The sequence below is a fragment of the Odontesthes bonariensis genome, chromosome 6, assembly GCF_027942865.1.
Source record: "Odontesthes bonariensis isolate fOdoBon6 chromosome 6, fOdoBon6.hap1, whole genome shotgun sequence".
Taxonomy (NCBI): domain Eukaryota; kingdom Metazoa; phylum Chordata; class Actinopteri; order Atheriniformes; family Atherinopsidae; genus Odontesthes; species Odontesthes bonariensis.
Genome location: NC_134511.1, coordinates 26,522,167 through 26,539,475, shown reverse-complemented (window position 1 = coordinate 26,539,475; position 17,309 = coordinate 26,522,167). Strand labels below are relative to the sequence as shown.

Sequence of the window (17,309 nt, the reverse complement as noted above, 5' to 3'; positions counted from 1 at the left end):
GATTAAAGGAACTGCATTAGGCTGGTTTAAGTCATATTTATCTGATAGATTTCAGTTTGTTCTTGTAAATGAAGAATCTTCCTCACACACCAGAGTAAGTCATGGAGTTCCTCAGGGTTCTGTGCTTGGACCGATTCTTTTCACTTTATACATGCTTCCATTAGGTAACATTATTAGACAGCATGGCATAAATTTCCATTGCTATGCTGATGATACTCAGCTGTACATATCTATGAAACCAGATGAACCCAATAGGTTGGTCAGACTACAAGCATGTCTTAAAGACATAAAGACCTGGATGACTCAGAACTGTCTGCTTCTAAATTCAGACAAAACTGAAGTCGTTATCTTTGATGAGGAGAGACGGCATCCACACTTCTATGCAGCTTCACACCTGCTTCTACCCCCCCAAAACTCCATAATGACTGATGTCTGCTCCCATACCACCCAAATTAAATAAATCAATAAACACAAGAGTAGAAAATCCAGAATTTAAAAAAAAATGAAGACATAAACTAGAACTGAACAAAAACATGAAACCATTAAATGTGATTTGCTGAATATCAGATCTCTCCTTTCCAAGTCTCTGTTAGTGAATGAGTTGATCTGTGATCATCATATTGATATATTTTGTCTTACAGAAACCTGGCTGCAGCAGGAGGATCATGTTAGCATTAATGAATCAACTCCCTCTGACTGTTTAAATGTTCATGTTCCTCGAACCACAGGCAGAGGGGGAGGAGTGGCAGATATTTTCAGATCAGGGTTACTAATCAGTCCCAGACCCAAGATTAGTTTGAGCTCTTTAGAATCTCTGATTCTCAGTTTTTCCCAAAGTGGAAATCACAGAAACCTCTTCTCCTCACATATAAAGCTCTTAATGACTGGGCTCCATCATATCTTAAAGATCTCATTGTTAATGTTTTCCTAACAGAGCACTTCGTTCCCAAACTGCAGGTTTACTTGAGGTTCCCAGAGTTTCTAAAAGTAGAATGGGAGGCAGAGCCTTCAGTTATCAGGCCCCTCTCTTGTGAAACCGGCTGCCAGTAAATGTCCGGGAAGCAGACACCCTCTTGATAAAGCTTATAGTTAGGGATGACCCTGAAACATCCCAGAGTTAAGCTGCTATAGGCCTAGCTTGCTGGGGTGGGGGTGGGGGTCCTGCCCTATTTCCCCCCTTTCATTTCCTCATTTGACATTATGTACATTTTGCATTATTGTTGTCATTAACTTGTGTTTCTCTTCCTCAGCAGGTATCCCTGACCTGGTGTTACGGTGTTTGTTGTCCCCCCTTTCCTGTCCTCTCAAACCCCAGCTACTCGAGGCAGATGGCCACCCTTCCTGGTTCTGGTTCTGATGGAGGTTTCTCCCTGTTAAAAGGGAGTTTTCTTCTCCATGATTGCCTTGTGCATGCTCAGGAGAGGGGATCAGTTCAAGGAAAGCGATATGTTGGTTTTCTTAGCGAGACTTCTTTATATGAATTCATTAAAATGATACAGAATTGGATTAAATTGATTTGGATTGAATTAGCTTGCGTGACACTGAACTTAAACTTCTTTTAATTCTTTTACAGTTCTTTGAGAGGACCTCTGTAGTGAATTGGTACTAAATGAAAAAAAAAAAAAAAAAAACTTGTAAAGCACAAAGAAGCAACCAGTCGTCGTCAATCACTAGCACTACCAAGATGGTAAAAACACAAAACAAAAAACTTTCAAACTTTACGCACAGCAGATTTAATAGATGTCTGTATGCATATTTTGGATCTTCTACAACCCAATACCAGTGTCAAGTCATTTGATGAGTATGTGTAAAGCCCAGAGGCAGTCAGAGGTCTTTAAAGCCACAGAGCTGCACTCTCTCCTGGCTGTAGAGCGACAACAGGGACGGGTCTCTGAGCACACTCAGCTCATGCTGTCTGTCAGCCGACTGGGAGAAGTCATCAGGGCCCTCTCCACAGCCACCTTCCTTGGAATGACTGGGATAACCTGGATGAACCATAAGCTCTGCTGTGACCACAGGCTGATCAAAACCCGATGCACTCCTGGAGGTAGTAGCTGAAGACCCTGCAGCCAAAGCATATTTGAGGGCCCTCTGCAAACTTGGGATGGACATGTTCTGACCCATGGTGGTCAGTCCCAGGTACACATCTGGCCACCTATGGATATCACAAATGTAATTAACATGTGCTGGTTTTGACAAGACTAGGCCTAGGAGCTCTGTGGATGATCAATCCACCTGTTTACAACAGCTGCAACATTCAATAACACACATCTGTGTCAAGTTAACAACACCATGACAACCACAATACATACACATTGATTCATTGTTAATGTTATTTAATTCTTTATTGAGAAATTGGAGAAAAAGACTTGTCAACTTCTTTTATTTTGTGGCTTGCGATAGCAAATAAAAACATAATGTTTTGACATGTGCAGCAATTAAGACATTTGGGTATGATATGTGGAATTTAGAGTTATCTAAAGCTGAAGTAGCAACGAAATAACTTACTTAATAAACTTACATGACAGGATAATTAGAATTTTTCATCATTTGGGATTCTGTTTCTTCATAGTGAAATGATATATACATACTAAAACTAATCCTGTTCTGTTTGAGTAACCCATGTTCTCTGCCGGAAGTGATGGACCAACATGAGACGGATTACGGTAAATAAGAGAAAAAAACGTAAAATTAAAAAATTGTACGAAAGTTCAAATTTGAAATCAAGAAAAGTAATTGAAAAAATAACACTTAGGAGGTCCTTTAATATCAAATGTGTTAAATATTAATATTTAACACATTTGTCCCTAACAACAAAAAATGTGATCTTCCCAAAAAATGCTGTAAAAATATTACATAGTAATATTTTATTCCACTTGAACTGTTTCGGCCTCAAATATACATATCAAATATTAATTATAGTTTGGGGATTTTAACCCTTTAAAGGCTAGTATGTTTACATTGACCCACTGTTTTTTTGTTGAAAACCCCCCCCCCCCCAAAATAAACTAAAATAATTTCCATAAAATATATTTCAAGGAGTATTTGATTATTCTTGTTAGGCCCTAAGATGGGTCAATGATTGGCAAAAGCATTGATTTTCATGCATTTTTACTTGCAGAAAACAGTAAAAAGTGTGACATCTTGCTCGATGCTTTGAACGGTAATAATTAGCGCCATCTGGTGGACAAATATGAAAGAATAAAAAACTGAAAGCTAGTAGTCCAAAATTGAATCTTAACATAAAGAAATACATCAGCAGAGGTTAAGATAAATATGTGATCAAAAGTAGCATTTTCAATGATTTTCAATGGGACATGTTTTTTCATTGGGAACAAATATTCAAATTTTGTGTAGCTTAGCCGTTTAAGGCTAATTTAAGAAATTGAGACGACAATAAAAAAAATAAAAAAAAAACGAATATCCTCAAAATTTGAGGCAAATTTGAGCTATATTCATTCAGCATGGTCAAAATGGCTTGGAAATAAGAAACTGAATGGCAAAATATGTTACTCAGATCTCCTAAGGGTTAATGAAAATTAACTGAACTTGCTGCACTCCACTTCTTTTGATTTTCAATACAATTTTTAAATTTTCAAATTTCAAGTTAAAAAAAAATCTGACTTTTAGTTTCAAAACATATGTTTTCAATTTCAAACATTTGTTTCAAAATAACAAACATTATGACCCTGAAATGGCTCCACAAAGAAGGGCCATCTCTCAAAAGTGAGAAGAAACAAGAAAAGAGATTTTTGTAATGTAACTATCTGATAATTCAGCACACTAATAGTTTGTTGGTAAGTGTTTTCATTCAGCACGTTCAACAGTGGAACTGATCTCATGCCAGCTGTTTTCACTTGCCTATTTGTCAGTGTGCAGTGTCAAAGGTGCATCTTAAATATGTGCCTAACTGTAGACTTTCTCTACGAGCTTATAACAAGCCTTCCGTTCACCTACATATCGCAGCTTGCGTACATGTACTATACATTTATTTTTCTCGTTTTTATTTAGTTGGAATCTTTAAGAAAAATGCATCTTCAAACTGAGAGGTGACTCTCTGCTTTTAATCTGACTCTGCTCATCTTATTTCTCTACTTCTGTTATTGTGCATTATTGTTGTGCACTTTTGTCAAATCTGGTTGGTTTAAATGGGCTTCAGAAATAAACTTGGCTAAGTAATTCATTCTTAGAACTTACTGGCAGTTGAGACTATTGACTACATGTAACAGTGCCACAGTCTGGAGTCATAGCAAACTGAGAGTAGAATAATTGCTGTTCATCTACTGAATCAAATATTGCTGTTAATCACTGTAAAATCCTAAATAAACATGAGGTAATTTGCTTCATGAAGGAGCACGTGGGGAAGTGTTTGGTTATGTGTTAAGTGTTTGGCCATATCCAGTCACTTCTACACAGTTGCTGTAAGTGTCACCATGTGAGGAGCTCCCACTGGGTGTGGGGAGCACAGGGGTGGATGCAGGCTGCTCAGTGGGACTTCATGTAGAAGGCACAGAGTTGTTTAAAATAGACTACTTGATCAGAATTGCAGTTGAGGGCAGTTCATGGAACATTAAGAAACTAATAAATAAATTCCGCACATACTCACAAAATGGACACGCTATCATCCAGCTGCTATACCAGAGGTGCAACAGTACTGTAGAATAGATTACCAGATAACTCCTTTCAGATTTTGTGTACTCTATATTAGTCTAAAGTACTGCACAACATTCTGAAGTAAGATACTCATTTCATTGTTATGATAAAGTAAATTAAAAAAACTCACGTGTATGAAAAACTGTGAATGGAATATGAAAATATATATACTAACACACAAGAAGTGAATGTTTTTTTTTTTTTAAATGCAGTGGGTTTTGGCAGAAAAACAATGGTGAAAAATAAATTTGAGAACATTTTAGATCTGCCTGGTACAGGTTTAAACTGGTTTGTCCAGCCAGAGAACATACATGACACCTGACACATGAGATGTTGGTGCTGCTGGGCAGAAGATAGCTTTTTTTTCTTTAAGAAAAGGCCGAGTTTCAGTTTTATGCTCCTAAATAATACAAATCAACTTGCCTTGCCTGAGCCCAACGAGAAATGAAGTGTATAAAAGCTGTACGATGCAACTTTAAAATCAGTCATTCCCCGGATAGACTGGACTTTACTCTCTCCTGTGTCTATTCTGGCTGTTTTTCTGACTCCAATAAACACTTAGGGCAGGGGTGGGCAATTCATTTTTAAAAGGGGCCACATGAGAAATCTGAATCCTGTCAGATGGCCACACCAACAATAACTTGAACTCGATTCTGCTCAACTTTCTCCCACAGTAAAATGTACGGAATTATTTATTTTTAATAGCTGGTAATCAGAAGAATAAAAACAGTCTGTAAATATTTGTAGAAATACGTTATGTTAAATTGTGGTGTATAGCTCAAATAGGAAAGTACTACAAGTACTAAGTAATAAACAATAACAAAAATTTAAAAAAACCTAATAACAACTTTATACAAAAACTATAACTTTTAATGTTTTTCATTTCATAATATAAAGGATCTATTTGGATTTGTTGAATCAGCTGATCTTGTTGACAAGAATCTTCTGAGCATGCCTCCTCAGGTGAGGAAAGCTCTCCTCTTTGAGGGCAGAGTAAAAATCCAGCAGAGACTGACCTGAAGTGCTCTGCCAGAAGTGACTGCAGCTCAGTGAGTTCCATCTGAACATCACTGGGCGCATCATCCACACTGCAGTTGAAGGGAGAAAAAACCATGTGCATTTCACCCTCAACTGTTTTGAAATTGCCTTGAAAACTCTCCATGCAGAGCTTCTAACATGGATGAGTACTTGTGGAGGTGATCAGCTGATCCTGGGGCTTCCTTTAGTGTTGGCAGGTGGGTGAGAATGTTTTCCTCCAGTTGGCTTGAGAGAAGCAGCAACTTTCTCATGAAAGCCTTCCCTGCACTGTACATTTCATGCACAAAAAGGCCCTTGCATTGCAGTTCAACATTTAGTTCATTCATCAGTGCAGTCACATCCACAGCAAATCCCAGGTCTGCCAGCCAGTCTTCATCTGACAGCTGTGGGATGTGACTTCTTACTGTGTGTCGGAAGAGTGGCACGTTCTCAAATGCGCCCTTTTTCTCCGGGCATATCAGGGCAACAGAGTCCTCTAAGTACTCCTTAATAAACTCTCCCTCAGAAAACGTCTTACTTTTTCTGGTGATTTTGTGAGAAATGACGTAACTCGTCCTGACGGCTGCATCTCTTGGTGTGGAACGTTTAGTAAAAAGTCCTTGTTGGGTTTGCAGCTTTGCTATGAACGCACCAGACTCCCTTGTGCACTCTTCATCAGACAGATTTCTGTGTTTATCCTTATGTTTGGTCATGTAGTGGCAATTCAAACTGTAATCTTTTTACACAGCGACCTGTGTACCACAAATTAAGGACACGGCTTTACCTTTGACTTCTGTGAAGAAGTACTTGTCAGCATAGGCGCCGATGCTTCGGGGCCGGGTGCTTTAGGTTACATTGACATTAACTTCTCGTATGCATCACCAGTGTGTAGACTGTGTGTGTTTGTGAAAAAAAGCGAGTCATGCAAGCACGGTGAGCACCCACCAGCAGAAACACAAATCGCCGCCCCTGCTTGTCAGACCATGTCTTGTTGAAAACACGGCATTCATAATCAATTTTTTTTCTTGGCGTGAGCTGACATCTTGAGGGTAACCTGGCTAGCATCACTTGTCGCTGTTCACTGAAGTGATGTCAGCGCGCACTGAGTGCGTCCATACGGAGGAAATACGAATGTATGGCTTTTCAGAATAAAAGCAACACAGTGGTATTGCATGCATGGCTTAAATATTTTTTTTTGATTTATGATTGACCTTGGGGTGGTCGGTGGCGTAGTGGGTTAAGCAGCCACCCCATGACCAAGAGGCTACAGTCCTCGCTGCGGCCTGCCCCGGTTTGAGTCCCGCACCGGACGGCCCTTTGCTGCATGTCTTCCCCCTCTCTCTGCCCCCTGCTTTTTGTCTCTCTCTCCAACTGTCTATCCATTAAAGGCATAAAAAGCCCCAAAAAAAAAAAAAAATTATGATTGACCTCGCGTGGGCCGGACAGGGACACACAAAGGGCCGGATGTGGCCCGTGGGCCGTAGTTTGCCCAGGTGTGACTTGGAGGGAACTTTGGTAACTCTTGCTACCACTGTTCCTGTAATGAGGCAATTTCGCTAAATGTTTGTGTAAAGTCCAGTGTTAAAACTGGCCCTGTCCTGGATATTTTTACACAACAGTATGAGGATCTAACATCAGCACAGAAAACAGTGTTTTTTTCCCCCCCTCTTTTCTGTCTTCTCAAACCCCAGCTGGTGGAGGCGGATGGCCACCCTTCCTGGTTCTGGTTCTGCCAGAGGTTTCTTCCTGTTAAAAGGGAGTCGTTCCTTTCCACAGTCGCCTCAGGCACGCTCAGGACGGGAGATTGGACTGAAGACAAGTTTCAGTGCAATCTGTTGGTTTCCTTAGCTAGGAAATTGTTTTTGAATTGGCTCTATATGAATGAATTGGATTGTTTTAAAAATAATTATGATTACAATGAATTGAATTCCAATTGGCTTGAATTGGACTATACTATTTAAGTGCCTTGAGATGACATTTGTTGTATTTGGCGCAATATAAATAAAAATGAATTGAATTGAATTGAAAAGTTAGATGCATGTTCTTCACCTGGTTAATTTATCTCTCTGTCTTTCTGTGATTGTAGATTATTTCACTTCAGTTACACAGAGATACAATCTTAACATTCCTGTTTTAAGCAATGAAGTCCTCCTACTGTTACATCATCATCAAATAGAGGGTATGTATTTGATGTCATTTGACATGTGTACTGTACCTCGTTAGGCCTGTGTTTGCCCATATGGGTTTCAAGTTGCTGTGTGGCTTTAGTTGGACTTTGCATTTAGCCAATTTGAATGTGAACATTCTTTTACTTTGTGTGATGTGTTTATCTGTATTGCCTTTGTAATAATTTAAGGCTTAGGGTAACCCTAACCCCTAACCCTTCAAGTTGCACTTTGAAACCCATATGGGCAAACACAGGTGGGGCCACCGTGGAAACTGCGGACAAACCCACTTGGGACCCTTATCAAAATGACAAAATTGAAGCACTCCAGTTATCCCTTATCACATCTTCAATTTGGAAAGAGAATAGTTCTTTGTGACACACAAAATGGGAGCTTTTTGTTGAGTGCTTCGATAAATCAGTTTTACTTGTCCACATCTTTTCTTGTGTTGCTATTTTCCTTCATGTATCCATCCCATCCATTTAGCTTGTCTTTCTTACTGCTGGCTTGCTATTCTTGAGATATGCTTTTGGATGTACTGGAGTTGCATTGGGTTGTTCTTGGTCAGGATCCTCAAAGCCTTTATCAGTTCCCATCTTCCTCTTGAGTTGCCATGGCAATGCCATCTACTGCATCCACTGTGGATGGGAATGTATGTGGTGGAGTTGCTCTTATGTCCATGAACAACCACAGGAGAATTTCGATCATTCAAAAATAAAAATGACATTGCTAAAACCTAAGTGGACATTTATTGACTGTAAAGTGGACTACATTATTTCAGGGCAAGATTCACAAACAAATCAAGTACTTATCGTGATGTATGTGTGTGTTTCTGTCTGTGAAAAGTTCCAACAGAACACACTCCTCCACATGCAATGATGATCCTTAGTGCAGCTAATGACATAGTATCTATTTTAGCTTCCACAATGATTAGATGTAATCAAAGGCAATATTTGACTGGGTTGATGAACAGCATTCACTTTTTTACATGTAACCTGTTTATTAATGTTAAGAATAATAATAATAATAATTAATGTTGGCACACGATCAAATGTAAATGTCACTGTCTAAAGCTTAACCTGTCAATGTGTGCGATCAAAATATTATTTTCCACGTATTCTCCACAACAGGGTGGCAGAATGATGTGCACAGCAGAACAAGCAGTCTGTATGAACATCTTTGCACACTGATAAACTGCGACATGCACACTCATTTACTTGACATGAAAATGCATCAAGAGTAAACTAAGTCTTATTTTACTGGTGCTGATGTGTGCTTATAAAACGTGTCACAGGTGTCAGACCTCTGCATCACAGCCTTGTGGATGTGGGATACCTCAGTTGTGATGACACGCTCGTCCAGTGTTAAACTGTTGCATCCAGACTAGCTAAACATGCTGTTTCAGGCCATTCTCTCCTTCAGTGCCATGTAACTGTAGGAGACCAACTCCAAAACAAAAGTCTGTAACAGCTTATCAAACAACAAACTTCTCTTCTTATCTTTTGATAGAGGTGTACAAGTCTAAGGTGGCCATTTATTTTTGATCAAAGGAAAAAATGGGACAGATTCTTCAGAAAAGGCTGCAGATGAAGTTTTGGAGATTATTCTATGTTTGTGTGTGTGCCTGGTAGGGAATCACAGCTTATTTTGTAGATATAAATAGGGAAGGCTTGTAGAAAAAAAGGTTGAAATCACTGTTCTAGACTGTGGCACTACCAGGTACAGTCATGACTTTGTTACTACTCAGTTTGGAGATACATCCCTCATGTAAATGTGTACAGAGGCTCTCTTTCCATCTTAACTTTCACTAACCTGAGTATTAAAAACATCCTGAGTGATGATGTTTTAGTAGTTGGTTGAGATACCCATTTCTGTGCTGAAAATCACACATGCGTTGTTTTTGTGGACCTCTGAGAAACTCTTTCTCTCTAAGGTGCTCTTGTTGTACCCAATCATGTTCATAACTTGTTGCCTATTGGCCTTAATAGTTAGATGTTTCTCCAGTTGTTTCTTATTAGTACCACTAACTTTTCCAGTCTTTGGTTGCCCCTGTCCCAACTTTTCTGAGATGTGTTGCTGCAATCAAATTCAAGATGAGCCAATATTTTTCATAAAAAAGTCAAATGTCTGACTTTCAACATTTTTTATTGTGTGCTGTGAATAAAACAATGTCCAATGAGGTGTGCAAATCACTGCATTCTATTTTTATTTAGATTTTACAGTGCCCTAACTATTTATACAAGGGGATGTATATAGTAGAATTTCTTGTCAGATAAACAAAGATTAACCCACACTCACATACCTGATTCCATAGTGTTTGAAAATTGGAACAGAGTCCAGAGCGTCCTTTCCCACCTGCATGTAGAATCTTTGGAGGTGTTCTGGTAGCCATGGGCAGTTGCGTAAACCTGGTTCTACTGGAACACGAGTGTAGGGAATCCTGAGATCTGAGAGGACTTGTGCAAACACCTCACGCACCTCTGGAGAATATTCACATAGTACAACAAAAATCACTACTCTTTCATCCTCCAACATCCACTTAATGCAGTCATCAGTGTGGCCAACAGTAAATGAACATATATCCACCTGAAATATTAAGGTTTGTTTGGAAATAGTAAATGATTGATAACCAATAAAAGATTTATATAAAAAACAACTCTGATTGTATTCCAGCACCAAATCTAAATGTAGGATGTGTTTCTTTATCCTGTCCAATGAGATTATTGAGACTATTTATTAATTTATTTATGTCTTTAGTTCTTGAAATGTGAGATCACTGGCAGATAAAATGAAAGAGCGTAAGAGCCGTGACAAGGAAGCAGTGAGAATATCAAGAAGACCAAATTCTTTATTTCACTGAGACATGGCTGCAGGTCATACTCTAGCACCTCTCTACTAAGCTTTCAGATTATATGAGCAGACAAAAACTGTCGACAGAAAGAAAGAACTGTTAGCTGTGAGTTTCTGTCAGTGTTGTCCACTGAGAGAGATCACCTGTGATACCTGCTGACACCATCAGCTAAGTTGTTCCCTCTCTCTGCAACACTTCAAATTTCTGAATGATTTTTTTCTTATTTTACTTTTAATTTATTTTGTCATCTCTCTATGGCAATAACATATATATATATATATATATATATATATATATATATATATATATATATATATATATATATATATATGTGTATATATAAAAGGACAATAAGTCATACTACAAGAATGTAGTCTCTCTTTGGGGATTAATTCAATTCAATTCAGTTATATATGTAGCGCCAAATCACAGGAAAGGGCACAAATAGATTAGAAGTTAATAGAGTATTAAAACAGAATAGAATAGAAAAATACTTTATTCATCCCCCAGTGGGGGGAAATTCAAATTAGTCAAGTAGCTCAAAAAATGTTTAATATTTACAATGATTGTATATTAGAACAACAATTCAACAACAGCAACAACAACAACAACAATAATAATAATAATGAATAAATAAATAAATAAATAAACGAGAGAAAAACATGCAGTTGCTATGAGATGAGCCTCTCACTGCAACTTCCCCTCTGTCCTGCCAGGATGCTTTGGAGAAGATTATATTATTATATATTTATATTATATATATTATAGAACTGAACTGAATTCAATTGACCAAGTTACACAATGGGGAACTTTTAAAAATTTCCATAGTAATTCATTTGCTTTGACTGTATAGATCATGTATAGATGTATAGATCAACTGCTCCAGTAAATTGAAATATTTTCATAGCATTTTAGTTTCCACTGATTTCAAAACATTAGATTTTTTCACAGTACAGCATATTTTCTTTGTAAAAATGATTTTCAATCAAAAATAATTTCTTTAATTGGTCCATATTTACTTATTATGCAATTACAAAGAGCTAAACTTTTTTTACTCCCGTTGCTTGAAAATAGGAGCATGAAAGGATGTAACTCTGAAACATACATGACTCTGTACTGCTACAGCTAACAATAACCTCATTAAGCGCTGAAAAAATCCATATGACCCACTGTGGTCACCATATTGTAAAATGCTTTGCGTCAGCCTAATTACAAGAATCTTAGCTTTCTAACTGTATGTCATATGTCCCCCCACTTATAAACAGCACAGGTGTCCACAATAGAAACTATGTACAGCTGACAGCCCACCAGCAGCTCATAATTGGCTATGCATTACCTGGCAGTACATGAACATGTTGGTGTCCGTCCATGTGTTCAGGTAGGTGGCCCATCAGTTCCATGAACTTCCTGACTTGAGCCCTCAGCTCTAGCTCCACCTGCACATGAAGGAAAAAAACACCTTGAAACCATTACAGAAAGCTTGCCACATGGCTCTTCTCTTTGTAACCACATACAAACCTGATCTGTATTGCTAAGTGGGCCTGCTCCTTGTTACCTGCCTTTTAGCAGTGTGCTACCATAATTCAACTTCCAAATATACAACATAGAGACACAGCATTAATCATCATCTTTGTGGTGACATCAGTAACATAATGCATCCCCCAGTCCCTTATCCTAACACTAACCATCACAGCTGTGCGCCTAACCTAACCTTAACTAAACCCCAACCATAAACCTAAGTTTTCATGCAGTGTATACTTCTAAATTCATTCTATATCCCAGCAGATAAATTGCTGTGGTTGGTGTCAAATGATGAGAACCATTGTGTTTCAGTTAACTTGTTTTATTATAAGACATTATAGAACAGGTTGCATACAGTCTAAAGTGTATCCTAGGTATTTTCCCCCCATGGATTTCCCCCAAACTCCCAGCCAATCTTGGTGCTTGGACATCATATATGACATCATACACAGTGTGACCATTTACAAACTGAAAAGATAAGATAGATCAGAAACCCAAGACGTTCCCTACAGAAAGATCACTCTGATTGGCTGATCAGTTTGGTGAATGAACACTGTATCAGATTCTGCTGAGATAAAACCTCCAGGACACACTTTCTGAGACCGTGGCTCTGATGAACATCCTCATAACCACTCCCACTCCCATAACAAAAGCTGAAGCTAGGAGATGGTTCTCAATTTAAAAGAGAATCAAGATGTTCCTGCAAAATGCAAAGGGCCAGGAATGTCTCAATGCATTGGCCATGCTTTCCAGGGAAAGACAACTGGTTAGGAACATGCCTGACTTCAATGAGAAGGTTATTGATCATTTTGATACTTTTAAAGAAAGACGAGCAGTAATGCAGTTTAGTGACACATGTCGCTCACTCTCACACACATACATACATAGTCAGTGAGCATCAAGGCTTCATGTTGTCACTGTGAGAAAATATTGTGACTTTTATGTGCTTCAACTGCATTGAACAACTTAGGATCAGAATTGTGATAGGTTACAGGACAAAGCCAATGTACAGGACTGTTTGACTTTCTAAGAACACACTTACAATCATTTCACTGTTGATTTCTTTGTATTAATTTTTCTATTCTAATGCTGTTTTAAGACAAATATGTTCATCATTGCTCATGCTTCTTCATGGTCATTGTATAGAGTGTATAGACAGTTCTTTAGAAATTATATTCTGAGATCGACGGACTTCCGGTGACATGGCAGCAGTTTGAATAAGCCCGCGCTACCTCCCCTGTTAATAAGACTTAATTCTCGTTTAGAATCATGCTGTAAAGAAAATGAATGAGTGAGATAACTAAGTAATGAATCTCCGTTCCGGGATAGATAAAGATTTCCACGAACTCCAACCAAAGAAGAGGAAATCTGCAAACAAACAAACGGGGGCAGACGAAAGCCGCAGCATGGCCGCACAGGGCAAAATGCACAAACTTTTTGCTGATTTGAAAGAGTCCTTATGCCAAGAGTTTCAAGTGTTGAAAACGGAATTGAAAGATTTTCGTCGGGAGACTGAACGCGACATTCAGAAGATTATGCAACAAACGGCTGATCTGAACGAAAAGCTTGAAGCGACAACAACGCGCGTGGATCACTTGGAAAGTCGGGTGAGCGATTTGGATGATGCTGGAGCCAATAATCAACAAACTATGGAATGGATGAAGTCTCGAATTGATGAACTTGTTGAGCAAACTGACTACTTGGAAAATAAGTCGAGACAAAATAACATGTGCATCTACAATGTCGCTGAAGGACGTGAGGGGAAGGACATGGTGGGATTTCTCACGCAGCTGATTAAAGAACTCGGAGTGCTTGATGAACTGAACATAATTCGTGCACATCGCACTTATCAAGAGCGAGGAAACTTTGTCCGTCCGATTATCATTGCCTTCCTTAACAACAACATGAAAATGCGTGTGCTGCAGGCTGCATGGGGAAAGAGGGAGGTGATGCTCAAAGATACAAGGATTTACTTCGATCATGATTTTACGCTCAAGGTGAGGAAGTAGAGAGCGATGTACAAACCAATCAGGACACAATTAAAGGCCCAGGGGATGAAATCGCACATTGTGGCGCCTGCCAAACTAAAGATTTTCAACGAGGACGAGTCCACTACGACTTTCCCAACCCCAGGGGCGGCGATTCAAGCATTAGAAGAAAAAGGACTTTATAAAGCTGAATGAACTCGCAAGGAAAAAAGGATTATGCTGGCCGAATGAACCCCCTGATATGAAGATGCGCACTGCTTGGACATTGGTTACGGTAGGCTCCGTGATGGAACAAGTGAAAGTATGGCTCGGTCTGATTGAGATTATTTTGCAGCTAAATATAAGTTCATTTTGGACATGACTGGAAAGGATCTGTTTAATTTTGGACAATTTAGGGGGAGGGGGGGCTTTCAAGCTGCTTTTTTGGGGTATGTGCACAAACGTGGTTACAGGTACCCTAAATTCTGAACTAACAACTCTCACCACAAGATGCCACCAAATTAGCCGGTGGTGCAGATGGAACTTTGTGGTAGAGCCCTGCACTCCCGCGGGAGTCCCGCGGGACTCGCGGGACCCAACGCAAAGCAGTGCGGCGCGGGACACATTTTGAAAGCTCATTGCGGGCGCGGGCGGGAGGGGGAGTGCCCAGTGCAGGAGCGGGCGGGAGCGGTGATAAGCTGCAGTCCCGCAAACTAAAAACGTGAGAGGAAACTGAGAAACTGAGAAGAAATAAAGCCTAACTAAAAGAAGTTCAAACGCGCGATCCATCTCTCCTTTTATTCAGGAGATGCGCATTGCACAACAACGAGGGACAGGGCATGGTTACTTAAATAATAATTGGATTACATGTTACATTTTCAACATTCCGGGTTTAGAAAAGGTAGGGTAATTAATAACACATATTGTTTTCATTCCACTTGTTTGCATTTAAATCAATGTAACGTGAGCTGTAGGCTTAGATATTTATGCTCAAATCCACTCAAAGTAGGGGGCGGGGCTCCATCACGCAGTGTTTAAAATCATATTAACTAAAAATATATACTTTTACTTCCAAGAATGGAAATGTGAGGTGTGGCATATAACATATGTACAATGTATTATTCTTAATATTCACAGTAGATTTTGGTGAGTATGTTGGGTAGGCTTATTGCTGTAAAGCCTCAGCTGCTTGTGCCATCTAATGCGCTCCTACACTATGTGGCCCACGTGAAGGATCAGTGGTGTGCGCAGCTAAGATCATGTTTCTTTCCTCAAGCCAATGACAAGAACCTCCGTGAGAAGTAACGCGAACGTCTGAATCATGCGGGAATTGCGGGCGGGAGCGGAACTAAAAATCCTATCTTTTTGCGGGAGCGGGACTGTAAATTCTGTCCCGCGCGGGCCTCTACTTTGTAGATCTAAATGTGTATGAATGTGTGTGTTTTTGTGTTGAATGTTTATTTGTTTCCTTTTTTGTTTTTATTAATCCTGCCTATCACAGCCTGAAGGTTTTTCAGAGTATTTTCTTAAGGTTTTTCCATAAAAAGTTATCATGATACCATTAAAAGTAGTTACATGGAACGTTAAAGGTATAGGACATCCTATTAAAAGAACCAAAATACTCACAGCACTTAAAAAAGAAAAGGTGGAAATAGCTCTACTGCAAGAAACCCATCTTACACCAGAAGAACATCTTAAACTGCAAAAAGACTGGGTTGGACAAATATTTTTTTCATCTTTCAAACAAAATAGTAGAGGAGTGGCTATCCTAGATCATAAACACACACCCTTTGAACTCATGGAACAGATTTCAGATACAGAGGGAAGATATATTCTGGTTAAAGGGAAAATAGGAGATAAAGAATTAACACTGCTTAATATATATGCTCCTAATAAAGACACGCCTTCATTTATTTCTGATATGATCTCACTTTTTAACTCTCATTGCACAACATTAGGACCAGTAGGGGGGGACTACAACCTAACTCTTTCATGCTTAGATAAATCGTTTCATTCCGGTGGGTCTAACTCTAAATCTGCAAAAATATTGAATGCTTTGGGACATGAAACAGGTTTAGTAGATGTATGGAGAGTTAAAAATCCCACAAAAAGGGACTATACTTTTTTTTCTAACAGACATAAAACGTACTCTCGGTTAGATTATTTCTTTCTCCCAAAAAACTGTCTGAATCTGATTTCCTCTTGTGAAATACACGAAATCTCCAAATCGGATCATGCTATGGTTTCTTTGGAAATATCATTACAAAAAGCATACAAGTCTAAAACGTGGAAGTTCAACAACTCACTTTTGGAAGATAGAGTGTTTTGTAAGAAAATGGAAGAGTGGATTGAAGACTTTATTATGCACAATGTAGGCCTATCTGACACAGCTCCTCATATACTCTGGGATGCAGCAAAAGCAACTTTGAGAGGACATATAATATCATATTCCTCATATAAAAATAAGCAAAGAAAGTCAATTACAAATAATTTGAAGGAAGAGCTGCTGTATAGAGAGGCACTCCATAAGCAAACTCAATCTGAAGAAAACTGGAAAAACTTACTTAAAGCAAGAGGCGATTTTAATTTAGACCAATCTAATTACATTAAACAAAGAAGCAAGTTTTTGAAACGAAACATTCATGAATTTGGAAACAAGCCAGGTAAATTCCTAGCACACTACTTGAAAAAGGAACAGGCTAGAAGAACTATAATGGCTATCAAAACTGAGAATGACTTAGTATATGACCCTTTAGAAATAAATAAACAATTTGTTAATTTTTATAGTAACTTATATAAATCCGAAAACGTGTCAGCCTCTGAGGTAAAAACATTTTTGGAACATTTAGATCTCCCCCAGGCCACCGTATCAGACCAACAAATTATAAACGATGCTTTCTCTGAGGAGGAGGTACTTGCTACTATAAAACCACTGCCAGCAAACAAATCTCCTGGCCCAGATGGTTTTTCTGGAGAATTCTACAAAATGTTTGGGCTACAATTTAAACCTGTCTTTATGTTAATGGTTAACAGCTTTTATACTCATAACGTAATTCCTGCTTCTATGAAAACAGCCAGAATTTCTGTGATATTAAAGGAAGATAAGATCCCCAGAGTTGTTCCTCATATAGGCCT

General features: G+C 38.8%; 1 protein-coding gene across 2 annotated transcripts in view; it reads right to left on the bottom strand.

The window, feature by feature from the left end:
- Positions 1-1,542: 1,542 nt before the first annotated feature.
- Positions 1,543-17,309, bottom strand: part of ydjc (YdjC chitooligosaccharide deacetylase homolog) — a 37,112-nt gene continuing 21,345 nt past the window's right edge. The window contains exons 4-6 of one of the 2 annotated variants that reach the window (XM_075468165.1): positions 12,023-12,122; positions 10,138-10,315; positions 1,543-2,155 (exon numbers count right to left, since the gene is read on the bottom strand). In XM_075468165.1, coding sequence (XP_075324280.1) covers positions 1,825-2,155; positions 10,138-10,315; positions 12,023-12,122 — 609 coding nt within the window. In that variant the 3' untranslated portion in view covers positions 1,543-1,824. The remainder of the gene's footprint in view (positions 2,156-10,137; positions 10,316-12,022; positions 12,123-17,309) is intronic. The other variant, XM_075468167.1, reaches the window with a different exon arrangement.